Source organism: Sciurus vulgaris, assembly GCF_902686455.1.
Source record: "Sciurus vulgaris genome assembly, chromosome: 11".
Classification (NCBI taxonomy): domain Eukaryota; kingdom Metazoa; phylum Chordata; class Mammalia; order Rodentia; family Sciuridae; genus Sciurus; species Sciurus vulgaris.
In genome coordinates, this window is record NC_136472.1 from 5,643,442 (window position 1) to 5,671,201 (window position 27,760).

Here is a 27,760-nt window from a genome sequence, read left to right on the forward strand (position 1 = left end):
CAGGTGAGGCTGAGCACACCTGTTCAGGCCCCAGCGCTCTCCCCTGTAAAGGGACTTGGGAACCAGCAGCAACCCGCTGAGCTGGCGCCCCAAATGAGAGAATCGTGGGTCACCCTGGATCCAGAGTGAATGGAGAGGTGACACGGCCGGCCACGCATGCTTACTTCCCCCCACCCCAACCCAAGTAGGGCCACCACTGGCTTACGAGCCGTCGTGCTAAGGGCTCAATGGTGCCCCTTCCCACAGGAAGGAAGCCACATGCAGGGACAGCGTCTGGCCAGGAGTTCTTGTGTAGTGCACAACCTGAACAGCTTTTCCCAGCAAGTAGCCTGCTCCCAACAAGCAGAACGAGAGGCGAGTGAAAGGAAGGACCACCACCTCACCCTTTGCAAGAATCATCAATGGAAATCATTGGCGTTCTGATCCACAGAGAAGCCCAATCAGCCAATCGCACTGGAACAATAATAAACAGTCATAACACACTCGACAGTCGCTGTGTGTGAAAGCCACCAGCACCCGTCAGGGCCCGAGGTCGGCCAGGGGACCTGCTCAGGGCCGCAGCTCTGCTCCCCGATGGCCTGCACAGCGAAGTCACCTGCCGGCGGCACGCTGCAGGGGAGGCCGCCGCCCCTTGCCTCCAGACTCAAGGTGCCCGAGCCACCCATTATTAGAAAAGCAGGTCTCCCGGGGCAGCTCAGGAGACGGTGGCAGGGCGCGGGCACCGCCCACGCTAGAGACCGGGCACTGCAACAGCTGATGGGCAGCTCGCGAGGAAACGGAGGCCTGGTGCCCCTGCGCTGTCCCCGCTAAGTGGTCCCTCAGGAGCCTGGACTCTTCCTGCTCAGTCGCGCTGCCATCTCTTCCCTGGCCAGACACTCTCCTGCCACCGGCCGCGGGCCACCTGGACGTCACCTGCAGAGCCGCACGTGCGGGTGGTGGCGCAGCCTTTCCATCAGCTCCTCCTCCTTCGGCTCCTCCAGGATGTCCCTGCAGAAGCAGAGGACCGTGGGGGCCGTAGTCAGACCAGGCCCACTGGGGCGAGAGCCACCGCCTGGGGGAGGCCAAGTGGGCCCGGAGGAGGGTCTCCAAACCAGGTGGGCAAAGGGGCACAGGAGCCTGGGGCCCCGAGGGCAGACCAGCCTCAGGGCTCACAGTCACGAGGGCACCGCAGGGCTCGGGGGTGGGCTCTGGCCCCAGGCTCACGCCCTCGGGTCCATCCCCAGCACCACGAAGCAGCAGATAAGGCCCAACAAAAGCCCAGACCCCCAGCACAGGCGGGCAGCACCCACAGAGGGCAATGAGGCCCCAGCAGGCCACCTCCAGGTGACTGGCCCCTGCTGCCGACCAGAACAGTATCCCAGTGGCCACAGGAAGGAGGAGGTTCCCTCGGGTCCTCTTTACACTCCACAGGACCACACAGAGGCTAGGACGCTGAAAGGTGGTCCCGAGAGCAGGGCAGAGTCCCCACCTCACTCCTGGCCCTGGCTCTGAGCTTCTGTGACCTGCCCGGCAGTGGCACAGGAGAGGGACACAGTGGCAGGGAGGACCCATCAAAGGTCTGCAGCTGCTGCCCACACCCTCCCTCTGGCCGTCAGCTTCGCCCCATGCACACACCTGAACATGAGCTCCGCAGATACGTGGGTCCCAGAAAGGGGCTGCTCATGACTTCGGGGGTCCCACCTGTGAAGGAAGTTCTGGAAAGCAAGAGAGGAGGACGGCCAGTGAGCTGGGCCTGCGCGAAGCCAGCCCTGCTGGTCCCCTGTGGGCCAGTGTCACTGCAGGGGTGGGCATCTCACTCTGGACGCCCAGGACAGGGACAACAAGACATCCACTCCTGCTACGGCAAGGGGCTGGCGCCCCTCCTTCAGCCCCACTCCAGGGACTGAAAATCACCACAGGCCAATGTCAGGAGTGTCCCAAGAGGCCCAGCAGCCAGGGCAAGCAGCGCTGAGCGTGAGGAGAGGATCACTCACCTGCACCCAGGCAGGCCCCACCCAGCTTCCCACCAGTGATGACATGGCAGAAATCAAGCCAAGCCTGGGCGGGGACTCCTGGTACCTCCAAAAGCAAAGCCAGAAAGAGGTTGACCCAGATGACAGAGGACACCAGCCACCACGACACAAAATAGATCTGTGACCACCTGTGGAGGATGGGCCGCCGCCGGTGTGAGCAGAGCGAGGTGGTCCAGACAACCCTGCCATGCGCTGTAAGGGTGCTAGCCCATAGCCGGCCGCGCGGCACTGGCCTCCCCACTGGGGACACCCCGTCCTGCCACACACTCACACCTGAGGTCAGCCAGGCAGACGCACCTGGGCTTCCAGGCCAGGCCCTCACTGGGCTGGGCTGGGCTCTCCTGCCACCTGGCCAGGCCCCCACCCAGGGGCCCCCTCCAACAGCAGGCCGCCAGCCTCCCACACCAAGTGGGCTCACCGGCCTGCATAGCGCCGGTACGCATCCAGGAACACCTGCCAGTTGTTCACCACCATCACGTTCCACAGGGTGATCAGGGCGGCCTACAGAGCACAGAGCAGGGTCCAGGAGGGTCCTGGCAGGGCGGGCAGGGAGCAGAGCTGGGGCAGGCGGCAGGACTCACCGCAAAGTCATCGAAGTTGTTGGCCCAGTACTCCAGCTGCTCGAAGCTGCCACAGTGCACTGAGCCATTGGTGAGGGCCAGGCTGGGGGGACAATACCCTGGGTCAGGGGCAGGGTCCAGGTAAGCAGTGGCCAGCACTACCCCAACCCCAGACTAGCCAGGATGTCTCTCAGGCCCCTGGGAAACAGGGCACATGCTTTCCACCCAGCAGGGCCGTGACAGCGTGCTCCCCTGGGCCCCGGGGCCACAGTGGGGCCGGCGCGGCCACCCCGCCCACTTTTGCAGTCTAGACCCAGAGAGGAGTGGTGGGGGTGGTTCTCAGAGCCCCCAGGAAGGGCACCCAGGGGAGGCACAAAGTGAGTGGGGACCCCTCACCTGCTATTTCCAGGGGCCACAATGGTGCCTCGGAACAAGTTGATCCCTAAGATGGCAAACACGTAGTACACCACCTAGGAGCCCGGTCAGCCCGTCAGCCGACCATGGCCCAGAGCCAGCCAGGGACTGAGAGGCCAGGGCCTTCTACCCTGGGCACAGGCTCCCAGCCTGGCTGCTGCCCCCAACCATGGGCACCGCTGCTTCAGAACAGTTGGCCTCCAGGGACCAGGGTGACCGCAGGTGCCAGTGGGGCTGGGCAGGTGTGTCCATGCTCCCCAGTGGACCTGGGTGCTCCTCCCAGGTACCCAGCAACCAACCAACCAAAGAGGGCTCAAGGGCCCCAGCTGGCCATGGGCCCCTCCCAAGCTCAGCCAGTAGGCTAGCCACCCAGCCCCCAGGGACAAGGTGGCCCTGGGAAGGGACCGGGACACGCTGCAGCTCCCGTCTGGCATCCCACCAGCCCCTGGGAAAGGACTGCTGACCCTGCCCACCCACGACAGCCCAGAGCCTTCCTCCAAGGAGCCCTCTGGCTTCCCACCAGCCCCGCATCTCGGCCTCAGCCTGCTGCTGCCCCAACCTGCTGCCCCAGGGCACAGCCACCACGCAGGCCCAGGCCACCCAAGCCCAGGGTCCTGGACCCCCTGCCACCAGCACCCACAGGGCTCACCACCAGGATGCCACCAAATGCCCGCAAGTTCCGAATGAGGACCAGGATGGTGCTGGCCGCCACGGCCACCAGCTGCAGGAAAGAAGAGACCACAGCCCTCACCCTCCACTCCCGAGGAACACCAGCAGCCACCACCTGGCCCTGAACAGAGGCAGGATGGATGCCAAGCCACAAGCCACACCCCAACATGCACCCAGCAGCCACCCACACACAGCTGGACACCCCTGGACACACACCCTGCAGCTGCTCACACACACCAGGACAACCCTGGACACAGCCCACAGCTGCCCACCACACCAGGACACACCTGGACACAGACCCACAGCTGCCCACACACACACACACACCAGGACACACCTGGACACAGCCCACAGTTGCCCACACACACCGGGACACACCTGGACACAGACCCACAGCTGCCCACACACACATACACCAGGACACACCTGGACACAGCCCACAGCTGCCCATAATACCGGGACACACCTGGACACAGACCCACAGCTGCCCACACACACACATACCAGGACACACCTGGACACAGCCCACAGCTGCCCACACACACACACCAGGACACACCTGGATACAGCCCACAGTTGCCCACACACACACTAGGACACACCTGGACACAGCCCACAGCTGCCCTCACACACCAGGACACACCTGGACACAGCCCACAGCTGCCCACACATGCCAGGACATACCTGGACACAGCCCACAGCTGCCCACACACACCTGGACACAGAGCCCATAGCTGCCCACACACACACCAGGACACACCTGGGAACAGCCCACAGCTACCTACACATGTCAGGACACACCTGGACATAGACCCACAGCTGCCCACACACACCAGGACACACCTGGACACACCCTGCAGCCGCTCACACACACTGGGACACAGCTACACATAAGCTCCATGGCCCCACACACCTGGACACATCTGGACATGCCACAGCCGTCCACACCCTGGACATAAAATCTGTGGTTTTGCATACACACCTGGACACACAATCTGTGGCCTCACACACACCTGGACACACCCAGATGTGCACCTGGCTACCCCACAAACCCTCACCTGTGTGCGCCCACAGCCAGCCACACACACACCTGCATATACATCACGTCTTACACCATCTCACACACCCTCACACCAAGTCCACCTGTGCACACACGCTTGTGTACACTCGCACACACACCCACACTCCCCCACATTGCCAGCTTCCCCGGTGTGCCTAGTCCTGTGCCCCTCTCAGCAGAGCCCCCTCTAGGCCACGGGCCAGGGCGGTGCCAAAGAAACAGCCCTGGGGGGCGCCAGGCACGGCCCCGTGTGGGCCCAGAAAGGCGGCTCAGGGAGCCGCAGGAGCCCCATGCAGGCGGCTCCTCGGTGCTCCAGTCCAGCAAGGCCTGCCGACCACCATCACCCCTTGGACGGGACGCCAGAAGGTGGGAGCCATGAGTGAGTGCACAAGTCCACACGGACGCCACACACACAGGTACCTGCACACAGTGTGCAGGTGGTGACGGACGGCTCATGAGTGTGACGTGGCTGTGCAGAGCTACAACGTACCCACGTGTGGTGCGCACACTGGATGTGGCCACGTGCATGCAAGTGCTGAGTGCGTGGCTGCACATGTGGTCACGTGGACACGTCTGCATGTGCCTCTGTGGCTGCGTGCGTGCATACGACCATGTCTCGTGTGGTTGCACATGTAAGTGCCCTGCGGTTGCATGTGGCCATGTGTGCACAAGTGTGATCGCCGTGGGCATGTGTGTGCACATGTGTGCCACGTATAGACAGCTCCAGCACAGCAGCCCCACCTGTACCCAGCCCCCCACCACCTTCCCATGGGAAATGCCACCTGGCTCAGGTAGGCACAGGGGACAGAAGCACACTTGGGAGACACTTGTCCAAGGAGGACCTGGAGGCCTGGAAGGGGGTCTCACGTCCTCAGTCTCACCTCTTCCACAAATGCTCTGCCTCCACTCCAGGGCCCACCTGAACCCGCTGGCCATGGGCCTCCACAGCACGCGGCTCCTGAGGGCACCCTAGAGAAGAGGCTCGGCATCGCCGCGAGCCACCCCTGCCCCAGCCGTCGCTGCCGTAGCCTCTCCAGCATGCAGTGGACCTGGGGTGGCCAGGGCACACCCACCCCAACCTCGCTGGCCCTGCTCCTCCTGACACATAATCACCGCCCCCAGACGCAGGCGGTGAGGTGTGCCCTAGGGGGCCTGGGTGGTGGGGTCGGTCGCCCCAGAGCCACGCACGCCGGGGAGGGCGAGAGGCCAGCACACGCACCTTCATGCTGGGGATGATGCGCAGGAACCGGAGTACGATGAGCATGTTCACCAGCCGAGTCATGTCCCACATCGACAGCAGGCCCCGCGCCTCTGGCTTCCTGCGGAGGCGCACAGGAGAGTGGAGGCCAGAGACCAAGAGCCGGGGGAGAGGCGCAGTCTGGCGCAGCCCGCAGAGCCACACGGGGCCAGGGAGGTCACGGCAGGCCCTCCAGAGAAGTCCCTGCAGGCAGACGTCATGGACGCACCTCCCGACACCACGGGGCAGGAGACCCCGTCACGAAGGCCACTGCAGTCCTGGACTTGAGCGCTCAGGTCCCAGCAGAACAGAGGTCTTTCCTCTGAGCCCATCCCCAGACCCCAACCCACTCCTGGGCCCTTGACCTCTGACTCTCTTCCTGTGCCCTCGCCCAGGCCCCATCTCCTGCCCTGTGACCCTGCCCTGCCCACGGCTGACACCGTGCGGGTTTCTCTGTGTGCTCCCTTCTATGCGCTTCAACCCAACCTCGCCCGTGACACCCACCCGCGTCCCAGGCAGGACCGCTCCAGTGCACGCTGGAGACAAGGGACGCCTGCCCTGGGGCGCCAAGCAGCGCAGCCTCTCGCCACCAAGGTGCTAGCCAAGGGCTCCCGGGGCACCCAGGCTGCCAGTGCTGCATGTCTTCGGATGCACACCTGCATGACCACAGGTGCAGGTTCTGGGCATCATGCCCACCTGTCCCGCCCTGTGCTGTGCTCTGGGCCAGTCAGGGCGCCAACCAGTTACTGTCAGGTCCTGGGGTGGGGCACCAAACCAGCAGAAGCTCTGGCACAGGCCAGGACCCACCAGCCCTACCACACCAACCTGGGGTCCCTGCCCAGGTGTCTCTCAGCCTGGCCAGAACCAGGGCCAGCCCCGCCATTGTATGGGGACAAACCACGGGAGGGGACAACCTAAGGCCCCAAGCTAGACAGGAGCTCCCACCAGGACCTTCCTGGAGCAGAGGTCCCAGCCAATCCCAGCCCCCACCAGTGCCCACACCCGAGCCAGGAGGGCTCTGCTTCTGGCCCCAGCACCTTGGGGCCACAGGCCTGTGGCAATGCTGGGAGAAGGAACCCCTGCTACTCAGGAGGGCACCTCAAGGGAGCCACCGCCCATCAGCTGGGCACTTGCTACAGGCGGACACTCAAAGCAAGGAAGAGGCCCCTCACCTTCCCTGTCGGGCAGGACCAGCACAGCCCAACCACGCCCTGCCCCAGCATGCAGAGCACGTGCCACTGCCGGGGCCACCCCGGCCCAGGGTGGGACTGCCCATGTGCCCGCCCCCCGGGTTCTCCTCAGTCACATACCAGCCTCGGTGTGGGAACCGGTACACAGCCAGCGTGGCAACCTCCAAAACCTCAATCGCAAAAGAAGAGAAAGACTCGTGGCTCAACGGCAACCCACAGCCTCCAAGGACCCAGCAGCTGGCGCCCGGCATGCTCTCCCCAGGCAGAGTTCCGCTCCGCCCACGTCCCCACGGGTTGGTTCCAGATGACAGCAGTTGTGTCACTCTGGCCTCAGGAATCAAGGCCAGACCAAGAGGCCCCAGGTTCTCTTGGAGCACAGTCCAGGGTCCCTGCTGTGACGCTCACATGCGGAGCGTGGACGCCAGCCCCGCCCACCTCATCTGAGAAAAGGATGTGGCCGCTCCCAAGGTCACTGGGGTGCCTGGCACACCACCTGAATGAGGGCAGAGGTTGTGCTGGCCTAGGGGACAGCCACCTCCTGCGCCCTCCAGCACCCGCCAAGCACCTCAGGTGGCTGGGCCAGTGCCCGTCCCATGAGGCAGAGCCCAGCTCCCAAGGCACTCTGGTCCTCAGAGATACCTGAGCCGAGTCCACACTGCCCCAGAGGCCAGCAGGGCCACCGCCCACATACCAGCAGGACTGAAGTGAGGAGGCCGTCGAACAGGTTGCTGGGGTAGGACAGGTAGCCCTGCAGGCCCAGGGCGAAGACCTTGAGCAGCAACTCCAGCAGGTAGTACAGGACGAAGGCACAGTTGAGGACCTGCGGGGACGGGTGGTCAGCTCGCAGCCCTGCCGGCCCACCGCCTCGCCAGCCCGCGGCTTCCAGGGCCCCACGCCACAGCAACCCAGCACCCCCACTCCGGCAGTCTCTCCACCCAGACCCCAAGTACATGCGGTCTGCGCCCCACCTAGGCCGCCCGCTGACGGGCCCCTGAGTCTCCTGGCTCATAGGCGTTCCCCAGCCCCTGGGCAAGGGTTTGGCGGGGGCCCCTCATTGAAGGTGGTCTCAGCCAGTAAATAAGAGAGCTGGTAGCTCTTCCCTCCAGGTGGCCCCTGGGGCCCTTCCCACGTGGAGGTGACCACTGAGAAGGAATCGACACCCTGACTCTACAGGAGGCGCCAGCATGGAGGGGCCGAGCCACAGGCTCTGCAGAGCTCCCCTGAGAGGCCTGATGGGTGCCCAGTGGGTCCACCTGGTGGCCCTCCAGACAAGCATGCTGCCTCCAGTGGGGAGAACCAAGAAGGGCAAGATGCAAGTGCCAGGTGTGGCCAGAGGGGAGGCAGCCGGCACCATGAGGCCCCGGGTCCCACCCCAGCACAGCAAAGAAAGGAAGAAGCTAGGAAGACAACCCAGGTCTGCTGTGTCGTGCTGGCCTCCTCAGGAGGAAGACAAGCCAGCACAGCACCGTGCTACCCATGGGGGCTAGGGCCTCCCGACACCAGCCAGGGAAAAGGCCCACAATCAGGAAGCAAACGTGGTCTTCTTCCCACATGAAGTGGAGGTCTGGGGAGCCCCCTCCCCACGTCTGATGCCGTGACACGTTCCACTCCACATCTCGTACGCACGACACAAAGTCACTTCAATTTGGCAGATCAAGCTTTACTCTTACATCTCCAGGGAGCGTCAAGGCCTTCCTGGACTCAGTGTCCCCCACGACCAATGCCAGCAAACCTGCAGACTCCCCCACCCTCCCTAAGCAGGCAGAAAACAGCTGGGTGCCCGGCGGCACTTACCTACTGTCCAGGGAGAACTTTAGCTCCCTGAGGAACTTACCACTGTGCGCAACATAAGGCCTGGGGCCAACAGCCCAGCCACGAGAGCCGGATGGCCAGGAAGACCGCTCGCTCACCCCAGCCTCTCATGGCCCTCCCACCCAGGGAGCCACTCTGTGCTCTGCACTGGGCAGCCCTGCCTTGCTTCTCCTCAACAGAGCTACGGCCTGCCAGGCCGGGGACCCGGAGCTTACCTCCAGGACAAAGTCGTCCCGGTCCCTGGGCTCCACGTCTTCATCCAGCACCAAGAACACCTGCGAAGCCAGAGCAGAGGGCAGCTCACTCTGCCAGGAAGACACAGGACGGGCGGCACAGACAGGGGAAGGGGGACTCAAAGACGCCTCCCACGCCAGGGAGCAAGCCCACACTCACGCAAATGGACACAAGATTTCCCAGGGCGATCAAGTTCCCCAGGTAGTCGAAGTAGTGGTGGCCGACAAGGAACTGGGCACTCTGCAGAAACGGGGATGGATACCAGGGCCTCGGCGGGTGCTGGGGAGGGAACTCGGGCTCAGGGCCGCAGGCAGCAAGCCCGCCCGCTCCCAGGGCTGGCCTGCCCCTGCCTCCCCTCCCAGGCCTGGCAGCCGAGGAAGCGGTCCCAAACAGTAGTGGGCACAAGCGGGCCCACCTGGACCCCAGGGAGCCAAGACCCATGCCTCGGGCACCTCAGCAAACCACGCGGGGGCGCCACACAGCTGCTCAAAAATGTGTGCAGGGTTCACGGCCAGAGCAAAGCCAGGCAGAGCAGGAGTGCCAGCAGCAGAACCCAGCCTGGCACCCTCGAGACAGCACTGCCGAGAGCGTGCCCTCACTGAAGCACGCACCAGCACACAGGGACGGGAGACGGGCAGGGCCGTGGCCGCCGCCGAACGGACAGCTGGCAGCACAGCGGGAAGGAAGGTGCCTGTGCGCCCCTGGGAGCCGCCAGCCACACGGGCACCTCTGTTTCAGCCCAATGACATTAAACGGCATTTCTGAGGCAAAGCCACATGTCGAGTGCCAGACGGCTCCACATGAGGAGAGGCCACCGTTGCAGGTGGGCAGAGCGCGCAGCTGAACCCAGGACATTCCATGGGAAAAGGAAAGACCCAGAAGACACCGCGACAAGTGCAGCGAGCTGCACCAAGGAAGTGCGGCCCTCTGCGTGTGGAGAACAGCCGGGCGCTGCTGAGGCCGCCCAGGGCCGCAGTGCAGGAGCTCCTGGGGTGGGCCTCGGCGTTCACATCCCCCCGGGCTCCCCGGGCACCCTTCACCACCGCCCCATGGCGATGGGCCAGTCCCCGACGGCCACCCTGGCCACTAGCAAGTAGGAGGGGGGACTCTCAGTAGAGGACACTAGGAGTGGTGGAGGGTGGGCTCAGGTGCCTGAGGTGGGGCAGGGGTGACATGAGGACATCCGAGATCCTACGGCCACACAGTGCTCCAGGTGACCCAGAGCTGCAGCCTGACCTGGCAACGTGGAGGCCAGTGCCCAAGGCCACATGCCTCCAGCATGCCTAGCCACTGGCTGCTAGTGGCCCAGGCCCTGCCACACCAGGGACAACTGCCTCCTGCATGCCCACCTCAGAGCAGAGTCACAATCCAGAGGACCGAGGCGGCCCTGGGAGGGGCCCCTGCCAGGTTCACGCTTCCTGGGCACTCCCCTCGGCCACCAGGGCTTCCTCCTCCCTCCCACACCACACGCGACAGTGCCCGTGCCTGACCACGCACACGGACACCCAGATCAAGGCAGGCTTCAGCACACCCATCACGACACAGAGCTACGGAGAGAACACTCCTGAGCTGCCTGTGACAGGCAACGACGAACCACGTGACCGGCTGGCTGGCCTCCAGGCAGCAAGGGGGCCTGTCCGCCTCTTCTACAACAAGGGCCACCACACATTTAACCAAGGACTCCCGTTAAGAACAGGCTTCTCTGGAGACTGGCAGGGGTGTCTTGTCTGCAGCGCATCAGTGTGAACAGACCGGCAATCGGGGCAAGGCCAGGATGATGGACAGATGGCTGTGTGAGTTCCCGTGACTCTGGAGGGAACACCCAAAACCATAGCCTGCCTATCATGGTGGGGAACACCTATGAGCCCTCTGGGGTCTGAAGAAGATGACCTCAAGTTCAAGGCCAGCCTGTGCAACTGAACAAGGCCCTGTCTCAAAAGAGAATTTTAAAAGCTGGGATGTAACTCAGTGGTAGAGCACTGGCCAGCACACCCGAGGCGTTGGGGAGGAAACAAGCATCCTGCCCCATGGGTCAGCAGCCTGCACGCTCCTGCGCTTCAAACATGACATGGCCCCCACACTCAGCACTGCAGAGGGACAGGTGGCATCCCACCATGGTGAGGATGCACAGCTCCCAGAAGTTCTGCACCCCAACTCCCAGCACCACAGGAAGAGAGAGCACCCACGGGCTGTACAGCAGACTGGCAGGCTGGGAAAGACAAGGCCAGAGCAGGGTCTGGTCTGGCCTGGGCCTTCGTGGACCCAAGCCCACTGCCCCGGGTCTCGACTTCCAGAGCCCCTCCATCTTCTCTGCCTCGGGAAGGCAGAACCCCTCATGGACACCTCGGATCCTGGCACTGGGGGAGGCGGGAAATCTGACCATGCCCACAGGTCTGCAGATGGCTGCCAGGGACAGCCAGATACCGGGGGCATCACCGTGAGACCTGGGGAACCAGAACCCTGGACAGTGACCCCTCCTGTACCAGGAGAGGGGCTGTCCCCCGCACATCTAGCCCTGGTGCTGCTGAGGGGAGCCACCACCTGGACCAGAACCACCTTCGGGAGCAGGTCTCCCAGGTTCCCGGTCCCCAGGCCCATGCCCTCTGCACCAACAGCTCGCACTCAGCCCCTCCAGCAACTCCAGTGACACCCCAGTGCCACCCTGGCCCCAGCAGGGGTGTGGAGGCTTGAACGCACATGGCGGCCCCTAATCACTGCACCACTGGCACTGCCAGGCCCCATGAGGAACGCCCCAAAGGAGGTCAGGACAAGTGTGTGCCACCTGCTCAGGCTGAGGGTGGCCTGGAGACTCCTGAAGAGAGCATGTCCTCAAGAAAACCCATGACAGGGCTGAGGCCACAGCCAGCTGGATCCGGCAGCTGACAGTCACAGGCGAGACACAGCCCTGATGGTGACTTAGAAGCCGAGGCTGCTGACACAGCACACACGAACGCAGGAGCCCACCCAGCAGGAGGACTCTGCCCCCCATCCGTCCCCACTCCAGTTCCTGCAGGGTCCCCAGGTCAAGCAGCAGACACGGCGGCCAAGGGGCCCTTCTGCTCCACTGCCCTTCTGCTGCCCAGGACACCTTGCTTCTTCCCAGCACCACTGCCCACAAGAACCTGCCATAGGATTGTTGCACTGTGCTGAACTGGAGGCCGAGGGCCCTGGTGGCCCTGCACACCCGGCCAGGCTGAGAGACGAAGGCCGTGGAAGCACGGTGCCCAGCTCCCAGGGACAGGCAGGGGGAGCAGCTTTCCAAGCACACACGGAAGCCCAGGAGGCAGTTCCTCGGGCAAGTATGGCCCAGGCCAGCTCCCGCGCTGGTGAATTTCTTGAGGCTAGAGAGACCCTGGGGAGTGTCCCGGCTCCCCTTCCAGGGCAGCAGCCTCCTCCTGGGGAGAAAGGGTCCCGGCACACTCGTGCCTGGGGAGCCCCAGCCTACCCTGTCATGGAGCAGAGGACTTCGCAGTCTCCCAGGGGGCCAGGGCTATGGCTCAGTGGTAGAGCACTTGCCTAGCATATGTGAGGCACTGGGTTCGGCTCTCAGCACAGCATATAAATAAATAAAACAACGGTCCATCAACAACTGAAATATATATTTAAAAAAAACTCTCCCCAGTTTGCAAAAGCCAAATGACCTGCACCCACTCCCCACCAGGGGCAAGACCCTCAGCAGGCCAGGCCTGGCACTGGGCGTTAGAAGAACCCCAGGTGCTCAACAGAGGCAAGTGGAGAGCCCCTGCTCAGTCTGTGGCCCTGAGTGGGGCAGGAGGCACAGGCTGGCCCCAGTTACCTCTATGATCACACCTCTGTCAACCTCTCTGAAGACCTTCTGGAACTCGTCGGCTGACAGCAGCGTTTCGTCAAAGGAGCGCACCTTCTGCAGAGGCAAACCGGTCAGCAGGCCTCAAGGGACTGCAGAGCCCCTGGCCCCCAACCCACGGCCCCAGGGCACTGGCCCGGGAGAGCCCGAGGCTGGGCAGACACGAAAGCAGCTACCTGCATGATGGCCTGCTTGTGGGAACTGCCCAGCTGCGCTTTCTGAAGCACCTGCAGGAAGTCCTGGGGCATCACCCCGACCCTGCAGGAAGGAAAATCCTGCCCAGTGAGCACAGCCAGCTGGCCCCTCGGCAGCCCCACCCGGACCTCCACCCACCACCCTGGGCAGAGCCTGCACTGAGCACCTCCTGAGCAGCGCCCCCCAGCAGGGACGTGGCGGCACCATCATCCCCGGGGGACACGCATCCCCTTCAGGGGGCAGACTCCACTGCCACCAAGCAGCGGGTCCAAAATGTTCTCAGTGATGCCCTCGAGCTCTCTGCCCACATCCATGACATGACAGAGTGGACGCCTGACCCAGGCAGGAGCCCAGAGCTGGAGACGCGTGTTTTCGTGATTCCAGATGAATCTGGAGCCTGGGGCCAGGCAGCAGGGAGCTGCTGGGGAGACCCTCGGGAGAGCCCCGGCTCCCCTCCCAGGGCAGCAGCTTCCTCCTGGGGAGAAAGGGTCCCGGCACACTCGTGCCTGGGGAGCCCCAGCCTACCCTGTCATGGAGCAGAGGACTTCGTAGGCAGCACGGATCCCCAGCCGCCTCCGAAACAGCGAGGTCTGCAAAGATTTCTGCAAGGAGGACACTCAGTGGCCAACTCATCCACACATCCCTGGTCCCTGCCCACCCTCCGAGAGAGCCGACAGGAGGCCTCGGCCGCCTCCAGGGCAGCCAGCCACCCTCGGCCTCTCGCCTCTTGGGCATCAGAGGATGGCCAGATTCCAGGGGACTGTCTTCAAAGGGGGGAGCGTGGCCAAAGCCCAGGGGAGCGACAGCCTGACTGACTGCTCCTTGCATGTGGAATCCCTGGCTCCCGTGTGAGGACTTCGGTAGCTGCCCAGGAGCCCCCAGCTCTGGAAGCTTCCCTCAAAGGTGTGTGAGAACACTAGGGAGCCTGGGTGGCCATGACAACTGCCGCATCCCAGGACAACTCGAGGCAGTGAAGAAGGGTGTAGCCAGGCGGCTCACGGGAGGCAGTGATCCCTGCCTGCCCCACGTGGCCCTATAGAGCTCAGGGCCAGGCTCTGGCCAGCTGAGGCCACGCCTTGCTTGGTCTCGGGACACTTCCAGGCACTGCCTGGCAGCGTGGCATGCCTCACCATGAGGTAGCCCCGGAACTGGTTGTAGATGATGGCCGTCAGCAGATTCATCAGGAACAAGCTCCCTGCAGGGAAAAGCCTGTCAGGCCGGAGGCGGCAGGGAGCACCCAGTGAGGTCAGTGGGGCGAGAAGCGGGCTGAGGACTGTGGTTGAATGCTCCTGGCTCCCAGAAGCACCTCAGGGCCTCGGGCCCCATCTCCCAATGGGCACACCCAGGCCCACCTAGCGTGGGTGGGAGGTCGAGGTCACAGGCCACAGTGTGGGACTGCAGGGCAGGGCTGCGGGCCCGGTGCGGGGAGGGCGGCTGTAGGGCTGGGGTCAGGGAACACCTGTGCCTGAGCAGAGACTGTCACCAGGAGGAACCCGACACCACGCTCACCTATCAGGGTGAAAACGATGAAGAAGATGGCGTAGGCCCGGTTCTTGGAATACGCGGGCATCATCACTGAGGCAAAGAAGAGACCAGAGAAACTGAAAGCCGCTCGCAGCCCTGCCTGGACCCTCACAGCTCCGTGTGACTGAGGTCATCCACCTCCTCAGCCCAGGAGGCTGCCAGGAGAGCGCAGGCTCCTGCCCCAAACCCCAGCCTATCACCTTGGGCCCTCCCGGGGCAGGAAGTTCAATGCCCATGGAGGACGGCCAGCCCTGGGCCAAGCTGAGACGAGCTTCCCTGTGACCACACTCCATACTGTCCAACTTCCCCACAGGGACTGGCCAGGTCCACAGGGAAGGCATCCCTAAGCCCAGATGAAAGGCACCAGCCGAGTGGCCAGGCCACAGCCACGTCCCGGAGGACGGAGGCCTCCCTGTTGGGGCACAGCTGCACCTGAGCAGCTGGGAGCCTGTAATCACCCAAGCCAGCTAAGACCCCAGGGCCTGTCACACACAAAGACCCCAAGCAGCACACACCTCACATTTGGCCTGGGTACCGACAGGGAAAGTGGCTGGGCCCCAACAAGGCCGCCAGGAGGGCCCCTGACCACCGCCACTGATCGCCACATAGAGCACACGGCTTACTGTCAGCTTCTCCAAGGAGAAAGGAGACAAGACGCAGGGAACAGGAGAGCAGGAGCCGGAAGGCAAAGGAGCGAGACGGAAAGACAGGCAGCAAGAAGGGCAGAGGGTGAAACCGGAGAAGAGGACAGGACCCAGTGACCCCGCCCGTGGATGAAGAGCCTCAGACACGCGTCCAGGCCACGGGCCCCCACGCCCGGCTGCCCACCCCGCCCTGCCCGCACACACCGTCAGGGTTGTTGGCAGTGGTCAGCAGCACCAACAGAGAAGTGAAGGCCTCCAGGAGGTCCCGGAAATAGGTCAGCCTCTCCTTCCTCTGCTGTTCATCCTGCCAAGAGCAGAGGAGGCTCTGGGGAGCCACGCAGCTTCCACCCGACAGTCAGGGCCTCAGGTCGACAGAGTCCGGGACCCAGCAAGCCAGCACCATCCACCAGGGCATCAGCACCCGCAGCCCACATCCCCGTCCTTTCCCAGCAGGCTCTGAGCTCATGGTCAGACAGGACAGAACCCAGGGCCTCCAGGAACAGAGCGGCCTCCAGGAGGCTGGCACACACCCACAGCCACCAACCTCGGCAGCAGCAAGTCTGCCCGGAAACACTAGGAAACCCGGAGCCAGCCTGGCTAAGAACAGCCTTGAGGCAGAGCGACCTCAGGCAGGGCCGGCTGGCCAGCCTGCTCGCAGCCTGAGGGCCCTGTGTTGGCCATGCAGGAGGAGCAGAGGGGCCCAGGCTGGGCGTGGCCTCCAGCAGGCTATGGCGGTGGGGAGGGGCTTTGGAAAGCAGCCTGAGAGCCCTTGCTGCCCCATGGGCTGAGCATCAGGGCCAAGGCCCCCACTGGACTCAGAGGTGCCCATGCAGCTGTGGCCTATCACTGCGGTCAGCAAGTCTTCCACACAAGGCTTCCAGCCTGTCCCCGGGGGTTCTAGCCACGGAGGGCAGCAAACACATGCAGCACACTCCCCAGGAAGAAGGTGCCCTCGAGACCAAGCTGGGGGTCACCCTGTGCCTACAAAGCCCTGGACTCCCAGCCAGAGCACAGGAAGCCCCTAGGAGCCTGGCCATGCCAACAGCATGGTGGTGCAGGACTCGGACCCCACACCCATCAAACTTGTCACCTAGGGTGGCTTCAGAGCCAGTTCCCAGCTGCCAGCCAAGAGCCCGCCCTCGAGCAGCCCCCAAAAGGAGCCACCAGCCAAGGTGGCTCCTCCCTGCAGGAGTTCCCTTCCCGCGTGGGACCCTGGCATGTCACCAAGACCCAAAGGACCTCCTTGTCCTTGTCTACCAAACAGCACCGCCACACATCTGCCCAGATGTGTGCTGAGGACAGACGAGCTGAGTGTGCCAACAGAAGCCTGGAGGCAGAGGACTTGGCAGGGTCAAGGGACCTGTCCAGCACAGAGCCGCCACTGGGGAGGGCAAGGCAGCCCTGCAGGACCTCTGCAGCGCCCAGAGGAGGAAGGCAACCGCCTTCAGAGAGAGCTCTGCGGAAGGGCCCGGAGGACAGGCCAGACCCACGGACAGGGCAGCGATGGCAACCTCTGGGCCTGAGCTTGGCCCTCCAGGGCTGGAAACGCTCCACCGGGGCTTGGCTCCCGGGGCTGAGCTGACTGAGGAAGGGGGCACCTGCGCCCGATTGCAGACAAGGACAAGGAGGAGGCAGGCGCCTCAGCAGGGATCTTGCTGCACCTCTACAAAGCACTTCCTGTGGGGCAGCTCCATGGGACCTTCCGACCCCGAACCCCCAGCCCAAGGCCCCCCCAGTGGGGGCGCACAGGGGAGCCCCAAACCCAGGGTTTCCACTCAGCCCACTGCCGGCACGCAAGGACAGCCCAGCCTGGGACATCGTCCCAAGTGGGATGTACACTGCCACCCTGGACCACAGGCCCTAACACGAACCCCATTCTCAGAAATGAATCCGACTAGGCCTCGTGGTGAGCAAGGCCTGAGTGCCCGGAGGCTGGCCCTGGGCCATGCTTATGAAAGGGGCCAACACAAGGTCAGGCGCTGGGTCAGTGGGCACGGGCAGGGGACACTGAGCAAGGCCACCCAGACCTGCAGCTGCAGGTTCCCAGCCTGTCCTCCAGGCCAAGCTGGGCTCCCAGAGGCCGGCCACCACTACCAGCTCTGCCCACTCTGCAGGGGCAGGGAGCTGGACGCTCGCCGAGACCAGGCAGCATCTCCCTTGGTACTCAAGGTCCACCCTGCTCAGTCTAGCTCCCCTCTTGGGGCCAGACCCAAGCTGGAGGGGGAGCCACACTTCCAGGAAGCTGGGGACACTTAGCACTCCCAGGCTAGAGCCAAGGCCACCCCCACCCCCACACTGACTGGGCCCACCCTGGGCTCTGGAAGCAGCAGAGGCTACCACCCTCAGGGACAGTCACGCAGGTCCTGAGAGTCGGCAGTGGGGCCATCTCAGCAGCCCAGCAACTGCCCTGTTGCCTAGGAACATGCAGACACACCGAGACACCCACAGGTGAAAGAGACACAGAGATACAAAGACGTAGCCCAAGCCACAGAGCCACACAGACACAGAGCCGACTCCTCTACCAGGTCAGAAGGTGAGCCTGACGCCCCTCCTGGGCAGCACAGCCCACCCTAGAGGTTGCCCCCAACTCAAAAAACAGCCCTGCCTGCTGACCAAGGCCAGCCACATCCCGGGACAAAGAAGGAAAGAAGTAGGGTGGCCGAGGCCTGAGGAGGACAAAGACCCCAGCCAGGACATGAGGACAGACACACAGGACTGAAGGTCGAGGCAGCCCAGGCAGGCAGCGGGGCCAGGTGACGGGCACAACCACATACAACCCTGATCTGCTGGGGGCCAAAGCCTCAGCTGGGCAGGGCGGGGGACCGGGGTCAATGGCAGGAGACATGGGCGTGTTGGCAGGGGGCATCCCCAGAGGCCAGTGCAGGTCTAAGGGGCCCCAGTCAAGGAGGGGTGCAGAGGAAGGCTCAGCACGAGGCAGGGCAGCCCCTTGGGGAGCAAAACTGGGGACTGAACAGCTGGCAGGGAGGTGGCAGGGGTGGGACAGGACAGGACAGCAGTCCTAAGCCCAGGAGGCCTGGGGCAGTCGGGGCCCTGGCAGTGGGGCCTCTGAAGAGAGACCAGGGCTCAGGCAGGGCATGTGACTTCCTGGTCACACAGTTCAGGCAGGTGGCCACACTGGCCTCGCTCTCTCCAGCCTAGCGACTCCCGGCAGACTTGTGCAGCCGGTGCTTGAGGGTCAGCCCGGCCCTGGCCACACCCACCACCTCACCTCCTGGCCCACGGTGAAGAGCAGCACCCCCAGCACGGTGAAGAGGCACAGGTGGATCAGCAGCAGCAGCCCCACGCTGGGGAGAGGGCGGGGCTCAGAACCACGAGGCGCGGGCCACGCGCCCTGACCTGCCCCCTGGCTTGAGGGGTCCCTGGGGCACCGTCAGGCACAGCAGTGCCCTCCTGTCTCCAGAGGACCTGCTGGGCACCCAGGCCAAGAGGCCTGGAGCACAGTCCTGGCTCCTGCCCTGGCACAGCCGCCTTCTGTGGTGGGACAAAGGCAACCCCAGGGGCACAGTGGGACCCAAGGTCACCTCCATCCTCTGGCTAGAAGGGAGGGCCATCGGCCAAGCGCACCGCCAAGGAAGGGACGCAAGACCAAGGGAGGACCATGGGGGCATGGCTATGGGCAGGGAAGGGGACCCAGGGTGCACTGAGACTTCTGGTCATGACGGGAGCCGCGTGGGCTTCCGGGCAGGGACGCCATCGGGACGGCGACGTCTCAGCAGCAGCTGACAGAACCGCGGGCGGGAAGGGTGAGAGGAGGCGCAGAGCGGGCGGGGGCCACCGCGGGAACACGGGCGAGCCAAGAGCCGCGAGGGCACCTGGGACCAGCAGCCACAGGGCAGCAGCAGGCCTGCAGGGGGCCCCTCCGCCACATCCCAGCCAGATGTCCAGGCAGGTCCTGGGGCCACAGAACGAGAGCACACCTGGCCATCTCCGGCAGCGACCACCTGATGCACTTCAAGGTCTTCTTCATCATGGAGGAGTTCTGCAGCAGGAAGAAGGGCCGCAGCAGCCGGCGGACACGCAGGGGCTGGGGAGTGCGGCAGGCTCAGCGCCCGGGTCCCCACCGCCAGCCCACCCCTGCTGCTGGGGCAAATGTCCCAGGGGACTCGGTCCCAGTCTGGGCCCTGCTGCAAAAGGCACGGGTCTGCCAGACTCAGCGGCAAGTCACAGCCACCCTTCCGTCGGGGCCGAGCCTCCTCCCCAGCAGGCCCTGGGCGCCTCCGTCACTTCGAAGCTGCCTTCTGGGTCTGGCGCTCCTGGTGGGACAGCAGCCTCTCCCTCGCCAGAGAGCCTGGGTCCCACAGGACAAGGTCCCATCAGCGCCTGGCTCAGCAGGCCCTCTGGAGTGACCATCCCAAGGACTCACTGACCCTCTCTGGGCTGCACTGTTGTCCCCAGAAGGGCCCCAGCACAGGCATGGGCTGAGCAGGCCAAAGGCAACAGTGGTGACCCAGCACCGGCTAGGGGTGCCAACCTGGCCCAGGCTCTGCAGAGGTGGGTGCCCCACACCCCAGATGCAGTCACAGGCTGCCCACAGGTGAAGGCTCTGGTCCTGGGGCCCAGTACCCCAGGGTTCTTCTGGCCTCCCCACCGGCCAGGCGGGAGCTGGGGCCCTGCTGGCTCCCCTCACCTGCTCCAGAACGTGGACTCACAGGCAGGAATGAAGCTCCCCCCCTGAGGTTTTTCCCAGCAGCTGAGACCCATCAGGCCAGACTTGGCTCCCAGGCCTTTACGAGGCCAGACAGGTGTGTCCAGGTGGCCCACCTCCAAGCACTGGCCACAGTGCCAAGCAAGCCCCTGGCACATGGAGAATCACAGCCCAGACCCCACAGGCTTCAGAGAAAAGCTGCAGCCCAGCAGCTGTGGCAGGTGGCCCTGACCCATCAGAGGGGTGGCCTCACCCACCAGCCAGAGGCAGAAACTGAACACGGACCACTTAGATGGGGCTCTGGGTCCGGCCCCAGCACCCGACGTCCTTCGGCACACCTCGGGTCTGGCTTCCAGGTGTTATAGGAGATGATCCGGCCCAGCCAGACATGGGCCTTGGGCAGCACCACTCGAAGCCCTCCAGAGATGGTGCCCACGGCTGGGCAGGGGTGGGCAGTTCCCGCTGCCTGGTCTGAAGGGGACATGATCCCCAGGGCCAGGGTCAGGGGGACAAGGACATGGAAAGAATAGGGCTGGAGAACTGGGGACAAGGAGGAGGCCTGGGAGGACAGGGCTGGGCCCAGCAGGGCCAAGCGCATACCACACCCACTCGCAGCTGCCTCTGAGGAGAGACGGAGGCTCAGCCTGGGGTCAACAGCCACCCTGCCCGTGCAGGGCCCTGTGCCTGGCTCTTGTGGCCCCTGGTAACAGACTGACCACATGGGCCTTCCCCATGCTAGACGCTGACCTGTCCCTGACTGGACAGGGTGCAGGTCATGATCTGGGGATGACCATGATGACTGTTCCTGGCACCACTGTCCCAGAACTTGGCAACGATTCGGGGCATCACCAGCCACCTCAGTGCAGAGGACCTCCTCCTGGGGGGCAGCCACAGGGCTGTGTGAAGGGCCCAGAGCCTCAGCAGATGAAGCTGTGGCCAGCGGGCACTCCTCCCCCTCCGCCCCTCCTGGTTTCTCTTAAGCAGCGTGGAGGGGTCAGTTCTGAACCTCACCGGGGGCTTAGAGTATCTGCTGGCCAGTCAGGGGATGTCCCTGCCACTCAGACTGCTGGACTCCGGCCCTCCTTACAGGGAGGCCAGAGGCTGCCCCCCACGGCAGGAGGAGGCTTGGCTCCCTGGGGCTCTGCGGGCTCCTGGGAGGCTGCCAGGTGGAGGTGGGAGGGGCCGCACCCCCTTCCCATCACCTGCACTCCCAGCGGCAGAGGCCCAAAAGCAGGGAGGGTCCCAGCTCGGAAGACCCCTCCCAGAGGCCTCAGGTGCCAATAACCCCCACTCTTGCTCTGGTCCCACAGGGTTCCCCTGGTTTCGGCTCCTCAGCATCTGCGCCCTTCTCCAATCCCATCTACGACAGCACCTGACGGGCTCCCCTCTCCTCCACAGACCCTGATGGCTACAGCTGACAGCCAGCCAACTGTCACAGCCCTGCACCCCAACCCACCAGAGGGTGCCCTGCAGGGAGCACAGGCCCTGCAGCCAGAGCTCTGGGGTGGCTGGTGCGGGGAGTTTCTCACTGCCAGGTCGCACGAGCTTGGGGTGTGGCTCTGGGCACAGTGAGGGGCCAGGGTGGCACTTTCATGGGGACACAGGCAGGTGAGTCCAGCTGCTAAGTGGACTGAGGGCCAGGAGTTAGAGAGCCCAGAATGTGCTCCCAGGTCATCCTCTCACGAACGGGATGCCCGAGCGACACCTCGTGCCTTCCCCAGGCCTCAGGTCTCCACGTGCAGGAGAGCGCAGGGCTCCCCGGCCAACAGGAGCCCAAGGTGCTACAGGGCGAGGGCAGTGCCAGGCAAGAGGACAACATGGCCGTGGGGCTCAGGACAGCAGCCTGACCCTGGACAGGAGCACCTGTATCCCACAGTCCCCAGGAGCTCCCCTCATCTCAGAGGGTCCTCACCACCTACCTCCTGACACAGGAGACCCAGGGACACGGTCCAGTCCACCACAGACACGGCCAGCACCGTGATGTAGGCCAGCAGCCACACGTTCTTCTGGAACTGGGCCCGCCCGACCAGGTAGCACTGCAGGAGACAGGGAGGGGTGCGCAGTGAGCAGCCATGCAGAAACGGACCCTGCAGCCGGGCACAGTGGTGCACGCCGAGGCCACAGAGCAGAGGCCTGTCCCAGAATGCCATCTCCTCGTGATCGGGACACGTACTCTGGCCAAGGGCACCGCTGACCAGCTGTGCAACCTCAGGCATGGCCCCAGCCTCTCTGGCCTCTGCTCCCGCACTGCTAACAGGGGTTCCCAGCTTGCCTGTGCAAGCCACCAGTGCAGAAGGGCAGGCACGAAAGGCATCCTGGAGGGGAGGGGACGGGCACGAGACAGAGCCCCAGCTGTGAGGCACCTGGACCACAGCAGGTGGGGCGGGCCGGGCTTCCATCTGCTCTTCCCGTCCTACCGTCCTCTTCCAAAGCAGGACGGCCTACTGAGGACCCCCGCAGACAGACACGCGGCGCTCTCACCTAGACTACTCAAACGCACCAGCCACTGCAGGGCTCCGTTCAACCTCTTACCTAGTAGGGTTCCAGTGCAGGAAGCCTGCCGAGGCGCCAGGGGTTAAAAAGAACCAAGACTGCAGCCCACACCTCTCTCTGCGTGCCCCAGCAGCCAGCCCTGGCAGTGCTGCCCGGCAGGCTCCTGGCAAAGGTACCGTGTGACCCGGAGGCCGTGGGGCCCCTGGAACCACAGTGCAAGAAGGCGTCACAAAAACACAACGTGGCCCCAGAGAGACAGCCGGCCTTCTGTGCCCAGTTGGGAAGCTGGAGGCTCCTAGGCCAGCAGAGCCCACAAGCCCACACGAGCCAGAAGGGCCACCTCCAGCCTCCAGAAGGACCTTGTCACAGACATAACTGAAGTTGGACGTGCAGCAGCCACTGTGCGGGTAAGAGAGCCCTGTCCCACACCCAGCTCTTCTCAGGAAGATCACCCAGACTCTGGTGTGGCTGGGGTCGCCCCTCGCAAAGGTCAGTCCCAGAGGCCCCAACAGCACAGCCTGGCCCCAGCTTCCACTCTGGGGAGGGAGAGGAGCTGCAGACCCTGTCCCAAGGCCTAGACGTGTCCAGGAACCCAGGCCTCTGCTCGCAGGCCAGAGTGCCAAGGCAGGAAGAGAGGCAGCCGGCCCAGGGCCTCGGGAGCTGGAAGGCCGCACGGGCCCCGGCAGCCCCGCTGCCCCGCTCACCTTCACAGTCACGTCAGCCATGAACACCAGCAGGCACAGCCCCTCCACAGCCTCGGTCAGGCCACAGGGCGGCTCCCAGCGCAGGGAGCGGTAGCGCACGTCCGCAGTTCTCGTGAACGAAGAAGGAGTCTCGATAAAAGCCAAGGCCAGGATCAAGAAAATGGTGAAGTTCAGGGCCCTGCAGAGGAGACGGACCATGGTCAAGCGCAAGCAGCAGCCGCCCTTGGAGCCAAGAGGTGGCCAGCAGGTGACCCAGACTGCTCTGGGGGAGTAGGAGCCGGCACTTCCTGCTCCAGTAACACCAGTCCACCCAGACTCCATGGCCTGGGCTGACCCAAGCACTCTGGGAAGGAAGCCCCCATCCCCAGGAGCCCCTGCTGCCCACACCTGGGCTCCTCCCTGGGGGAGGCCAACGGTCACCTCTGTGCCCACAGGGAGGGGCCTCCACCTGGACAGAGGCAGGTATAGCTGGAACAGGAGAGGCCACCTCCCATTAACAAGCAGCCGGTGGGGACCTTGAGCTCACGTGGCACGCCCTTACCGTTGGCACGCGTTCGAGTAGTACCAGCGGTAAAGCCACATGGAGCCGGAATCCATGCGGTGGGAGATGGAGCGGTACTGGAAGTGAAAGGCCACAGGAGGGACGTGAGCAGGCCCCCTGCAGCACTGCGCACACATCCTGGCCTGGGTCCCCACGCCACACACAGGCGCAGTCAGCTGCCCACCTCAGACAAGCACAAGGTAGGGACGGACCTGGGCCATCTCGCACAGTCTGTCGGCATGTGGCAGCGCCAGGTGGCCCCCCGGAAGCTGGGAGGTTTGCCCAGCGCCTGAGGGGACCCTGGGGAAGGCCAGGCACAGCTGTGCCCCCGCCTACCCGCAAGGCTCTTCCACGTGCAAGGCCTGCCTCCGTGCCCACACAGTGTCCTCCTCTGGGATGAAGCCCCCACCCAGGACCTGGAGTAGAGGGGCCCAGGACAGGCCCTGACATGTGGCCAGTCAACAACTCAAGGATGCCAGTACCCAGAAAGTCACCTCTTCATAGCGAGACTCCAAGACAGCCCCCAGGCCAAGGCCCCGCTATCACGCTATTCTAACTCACAGGCCAGCAACTGAGCCCAGGATAGCAAGGACTGAAGGGCAAGGGGACTTGGCCACCACAGAGTCACCACCCACCTGCATGGCGTCTTCAATGAAGACCACGGCTTGGTCGATGCAGAGGTCCCACCTGGCCGTGGCAGCTGCGGGCAGAGAGGACGTGTCAAGAAGCACATGGGACCGCATGGCCTCAACCCCCAGGCTGCTCGCAACAAGTCGCCCTCCACCCTGAGCTCGGTACCTGGCCAAGGCAGGGTCCCCACCGGGCGAGGAGCGTGGCAGCACGAGCTCCTGGCCCCAGGCCCAGAGAGGCCGCTCCACCCTCAGGACCGCCACTGCCCAGCAGGCGGAAGGCAGAGGACACCTGCCCCGGTGCACGGGGCAGAGCCCCGGGCAGCGCAGGCGCCTCCCGCCCTGTCAAGCAGGGATGCCGACAGCCACCCGCCTGGCCCCCACAGGCACAATATGCGGCGAGAGCCCCTAGCAGGCCTGGCAGCAAGGATGACCCATGACGGGCTGCGTCCCTCCTCGGCTGCCCAGCCCCAGCCCTGGCGTTCCGCATGGCCCCGGCGACCCCAACTACCCGATGGACTAACACTACCCGCCCACCTCTGTCCTGAGACCACAGATGGACACTAAGCACTGCCAGGACCCTTCATCAAATACGGAGACCGACCAGAGTCCCATTCCCTCCCGGTCCCTGCCCTCGGGACCAGAAACCCAAGTCACCCCAGGGCAGAGCCCAGGAGCCCCCGAATGCCAGGCCCCTTCCAGCATGAGGTGTCCTGGTGTCCGGGGGTGGGGTGAACAGGCACCACCTGGCTTTGTCCTAGCACACAGCAGACCCCAGAGCTGACTCACCCCACAGGCAATGAACACCCCAAGGCAGCCTGGGAGGCAGGGCGTCTGAGAGCCCACCCCACAAAGGCCCTGGAGGAGGGACAGAAGCTAAGCCTGGAAAGAGGTGTCCCACCAGCTCCTCAGACGGGAAGGGACAGGCGACCGAGGACCAGGGTGGATCTGAGCCAGGCTGAGGAGGGGCTCACGCCCCCGACAGGCCGCCCAGGCCGGGGCCTCAGCACCCCACACCACGTCCGCTGGTTTTCCGGCTGCTGGTCCTCAGATTCTGGGTCTGGTCATCTTGTCCCAGCCTACATGTCAGGAAGGCAGTGCCAGCTGGAGTCCCAAGGGATCTTGCCACAAATGCTGGGAAGCCCCTCCGCTTTCCATGGGACCCCACGAGTCACACACCACCCAGCCTGTTACTGTGGGGGTGGCCTTCTGCCCACCTGCTGGCTCTTGCTGCTTCTCCACCCTGTCCCCACAATGTCATTCATTGTGAATATGGCCCCACCAAGCCATCCCTTGGGCTGTTGCCTCTGCCGGGGACACTGCTCCCCAACTGGTAGGAATGGGATCTGGGCATTCACCTGCCCATCCCTGCTGGCAATCACCTGCCCACCCCCCATCTCCCCACCAGACGCAGGTCTACATCCCGACTTCTCCATGAGTTGCAGAAGGGCGACTTTCTGACCCAGGGAACCACTGACGGGCCCGTCAGATGGGCTGAGCCAGAAGGACCCGATCACAGGGCCCCTGCAGCAGCAGCTCCCTGCCTTGTGGCACACAGGGGCCATCTCAGAGCCCAGCACAGCGAAGGACAGAGGCAGGCAGGCAGCTGGCCAAGGAGTTCACAAGGCAAAGACTCCAGGCCATGTTCTCAACTGCCCAGCCACAGCAACGGGGACAAGAGCCCTCACTGCCCACCCTGGCTCCTGCCCGAAGCCCACCCTGCCAGGCTGGGACCTGCAGCATCACGGCGCCCCACCACCTCCTAGACGCTCTCCGAATCACACAGCGCCCCTCCCCCAGCCCCTACCACTACCCTGTGATTGAGACTCAGAACGCACAAGCAACTGCTACCGTCATAGACCCAGAAAGGCACCCAGCCCTCCAGACACAAAGCCTGTGTCCCCTGAACTGTATCTCCTGTCCCAGTCTGGCAGGGGCTAAAAGGAAGTCTTGTCCCAGGAAGCAACTGATGAACCTCTCAGGGCAGAGACCAGTTCACCTCTAGCTTCCTCATCTCCTGTCAGGTACCTGGGGGCGCCACTACCCCACCGGCAGAAGTCACTATCCCAACACAGTCCGCTCCAGGGCAGAGGAGGAGAAAGAAGTCCAGAGAGGGAAGTGGCTAGGCGGGAACGCCCAGCAGCAACCACAAGTGACTGTGGATAGGTCTTGGGGCCTCTCCAGAACTTCTGTTTCTTCTTCAGTAAAATGACACAGCTCCTTCTGCCTCTGACCCAGCACCTAATTCTCCAGTCTGCGAGGAATGGTGGACTCCACCTGGCGGCGCCCTCCTAGAAATTCTGCAACCTCTAACCATAAACAGGAAGGGCAGGGAGGGGTAGGGAGGAAGAACTGCCCCAGGCCCACCTGCAGTGGGCCAGGCATGGAATCCCCCATGAGCCACTTGTTGGTGTGCGACCTTGGGTGGCGTGAAGCCTCCTTCTGAGCCTCAGTTTCCCCGGAAAGAAACGGGGGGAAGCAGGGGATCAAAGGGCTGCCTCCTAGGAGCCATTAAGGCCACCACGGAAAAGCCGCGGTCTGGCCAGCCCGGCACCCGGACGGGGCTGCGGGCCGGCGCGGGCTGCCCGACGCCCTCTTCGCCCGGCTCCTCGGGGCCGGCCACGACCCCACAGCGCCCCGACTCTGCCGGGCTCGGGAAAGGGCTCCCCTGGGCCCGGCCGAGTGGGCTCCGGGAAGCCACGCGGGTGCGGGGACCGCGGGACCCTCGCGGGACCCCGGCCGGACCGGCCCCCTCACCAGGCCCTGGCCGCTCACCAGGACCGACTTGAACGCTGCGGCAAGTGGGCAGCGCCTGCGGGCAGTCGCCGCCACCGCTGTCGCTGCGGGCCCGGCCCAGAAGCGGCTTGGACTCGGCTGGGGGCTCCGCCATCCGGACACCGCGCGCGGGACTCGCGGGCGCACCTGCACTGCGCAGGCGCGAGGCCCCGGCCCCCGGCGCTCTGGGGGAGGAGCGACCGCACTGTGACGCGAGGGAAGCCCTGAGCCGGCAGCCAATGAGAACGGAGGCCTCGGGCGTGGGGCGGAGCTTACGGGGCCCGCCCCTCCGCTGGGACGAGCCTTCTTCCCCTCCCGGGAAGGGCAGCCCCTTGGGGCTTTAAAGGACCTCCCGGTGCTGGGAAAGTGCTTTCCCTAGGTACTGTCGCGACCTGAAGCTGGAGCATCCCCTGGGAACGATTTAGAAATGCAAATTCTTGGGCCCTCCCAGACCTACTGAGTCAGGGACTCTGGGGGCAGGCCCAGGAATATGTTTAAACTGGCTTTCTGGGTGATTCCGATGCATGTGAACATTGTGTGCGTGGGGGTATGGGCAAAGGTCAGCCCCCGAAATG

The 27,760-nt window shown here is 64.3% G+C and overlaps 1 protein-coding gene across 8 annotated transcripts; it reads right to left on the reverse strand.

The window, feature by feature from the left end:
• Window positions 1-382: 382 nt before the first annotated feature.
• TPCN2 (two pore segment channel 2) lies at window positions 383-27,346 on the reverse strand. Of its 8 annotated transcripts, XM_079105359.1 has the most exons (26): window positions 27,186-27,346; window positions 24,417-24,481; window positions 23,782-23,858; window positions 23,241-23,418; window positions 21,963-22,079; window positions 19,316-19,422; window positions 18,607-18,682; window positions 15,582-15,681; window positions 14,719-14,784; window positions 14,340-14,404; window positions 13,735-13,811; window positions 13,191-13,272; window positions 12,985-13,071; window positions 9,348-9,467; window positions 9,170-9,229; window positions 7,834-7,962; window positions 7,263-7,312; window positions 5,935-6,034; window positions 5,597-5,684; window positions 3,636-3,707; window positions 2,969-3,014; window positions 2,594-2,675; window positions 2,431-2,513; window positions 2,059-2,140; window positions 1,615-1,694; window positions 383-987 (listed from the first exon to the last, which is right to left on the reverse strand). In XM_079105359.1, the coding sequence occupies exons 1-26, from the start codon at window positions 27,298-27,300 to the stop codon at window positions 909-911; spliced, it is 2,283 nt and encodes a 760-aa protein (XP_078961485.1). In that variant the 5' UTR covers window positions 27,301-27,346; the 3' UTR covers window positions 383-908. The 8 variants fall into 8 exon arrangements, 4 of the variants coding, with proteins under 4 accessions (XP_078961485.1, XP_078961487.1, XP_078961486.1 ...); XM_079105361.1 differs by lacking the exon at window positions 9,348-9,467; XM_079105360.1 differs by lacking the exon at window positions 5,597-5,684 and having other exon boundaries at window positions 2,969-3,042; window positions 27,186-27,345.
• Between the last annotated feature and the right edge of the window lie 414 nt (window positions 27,347-27,760).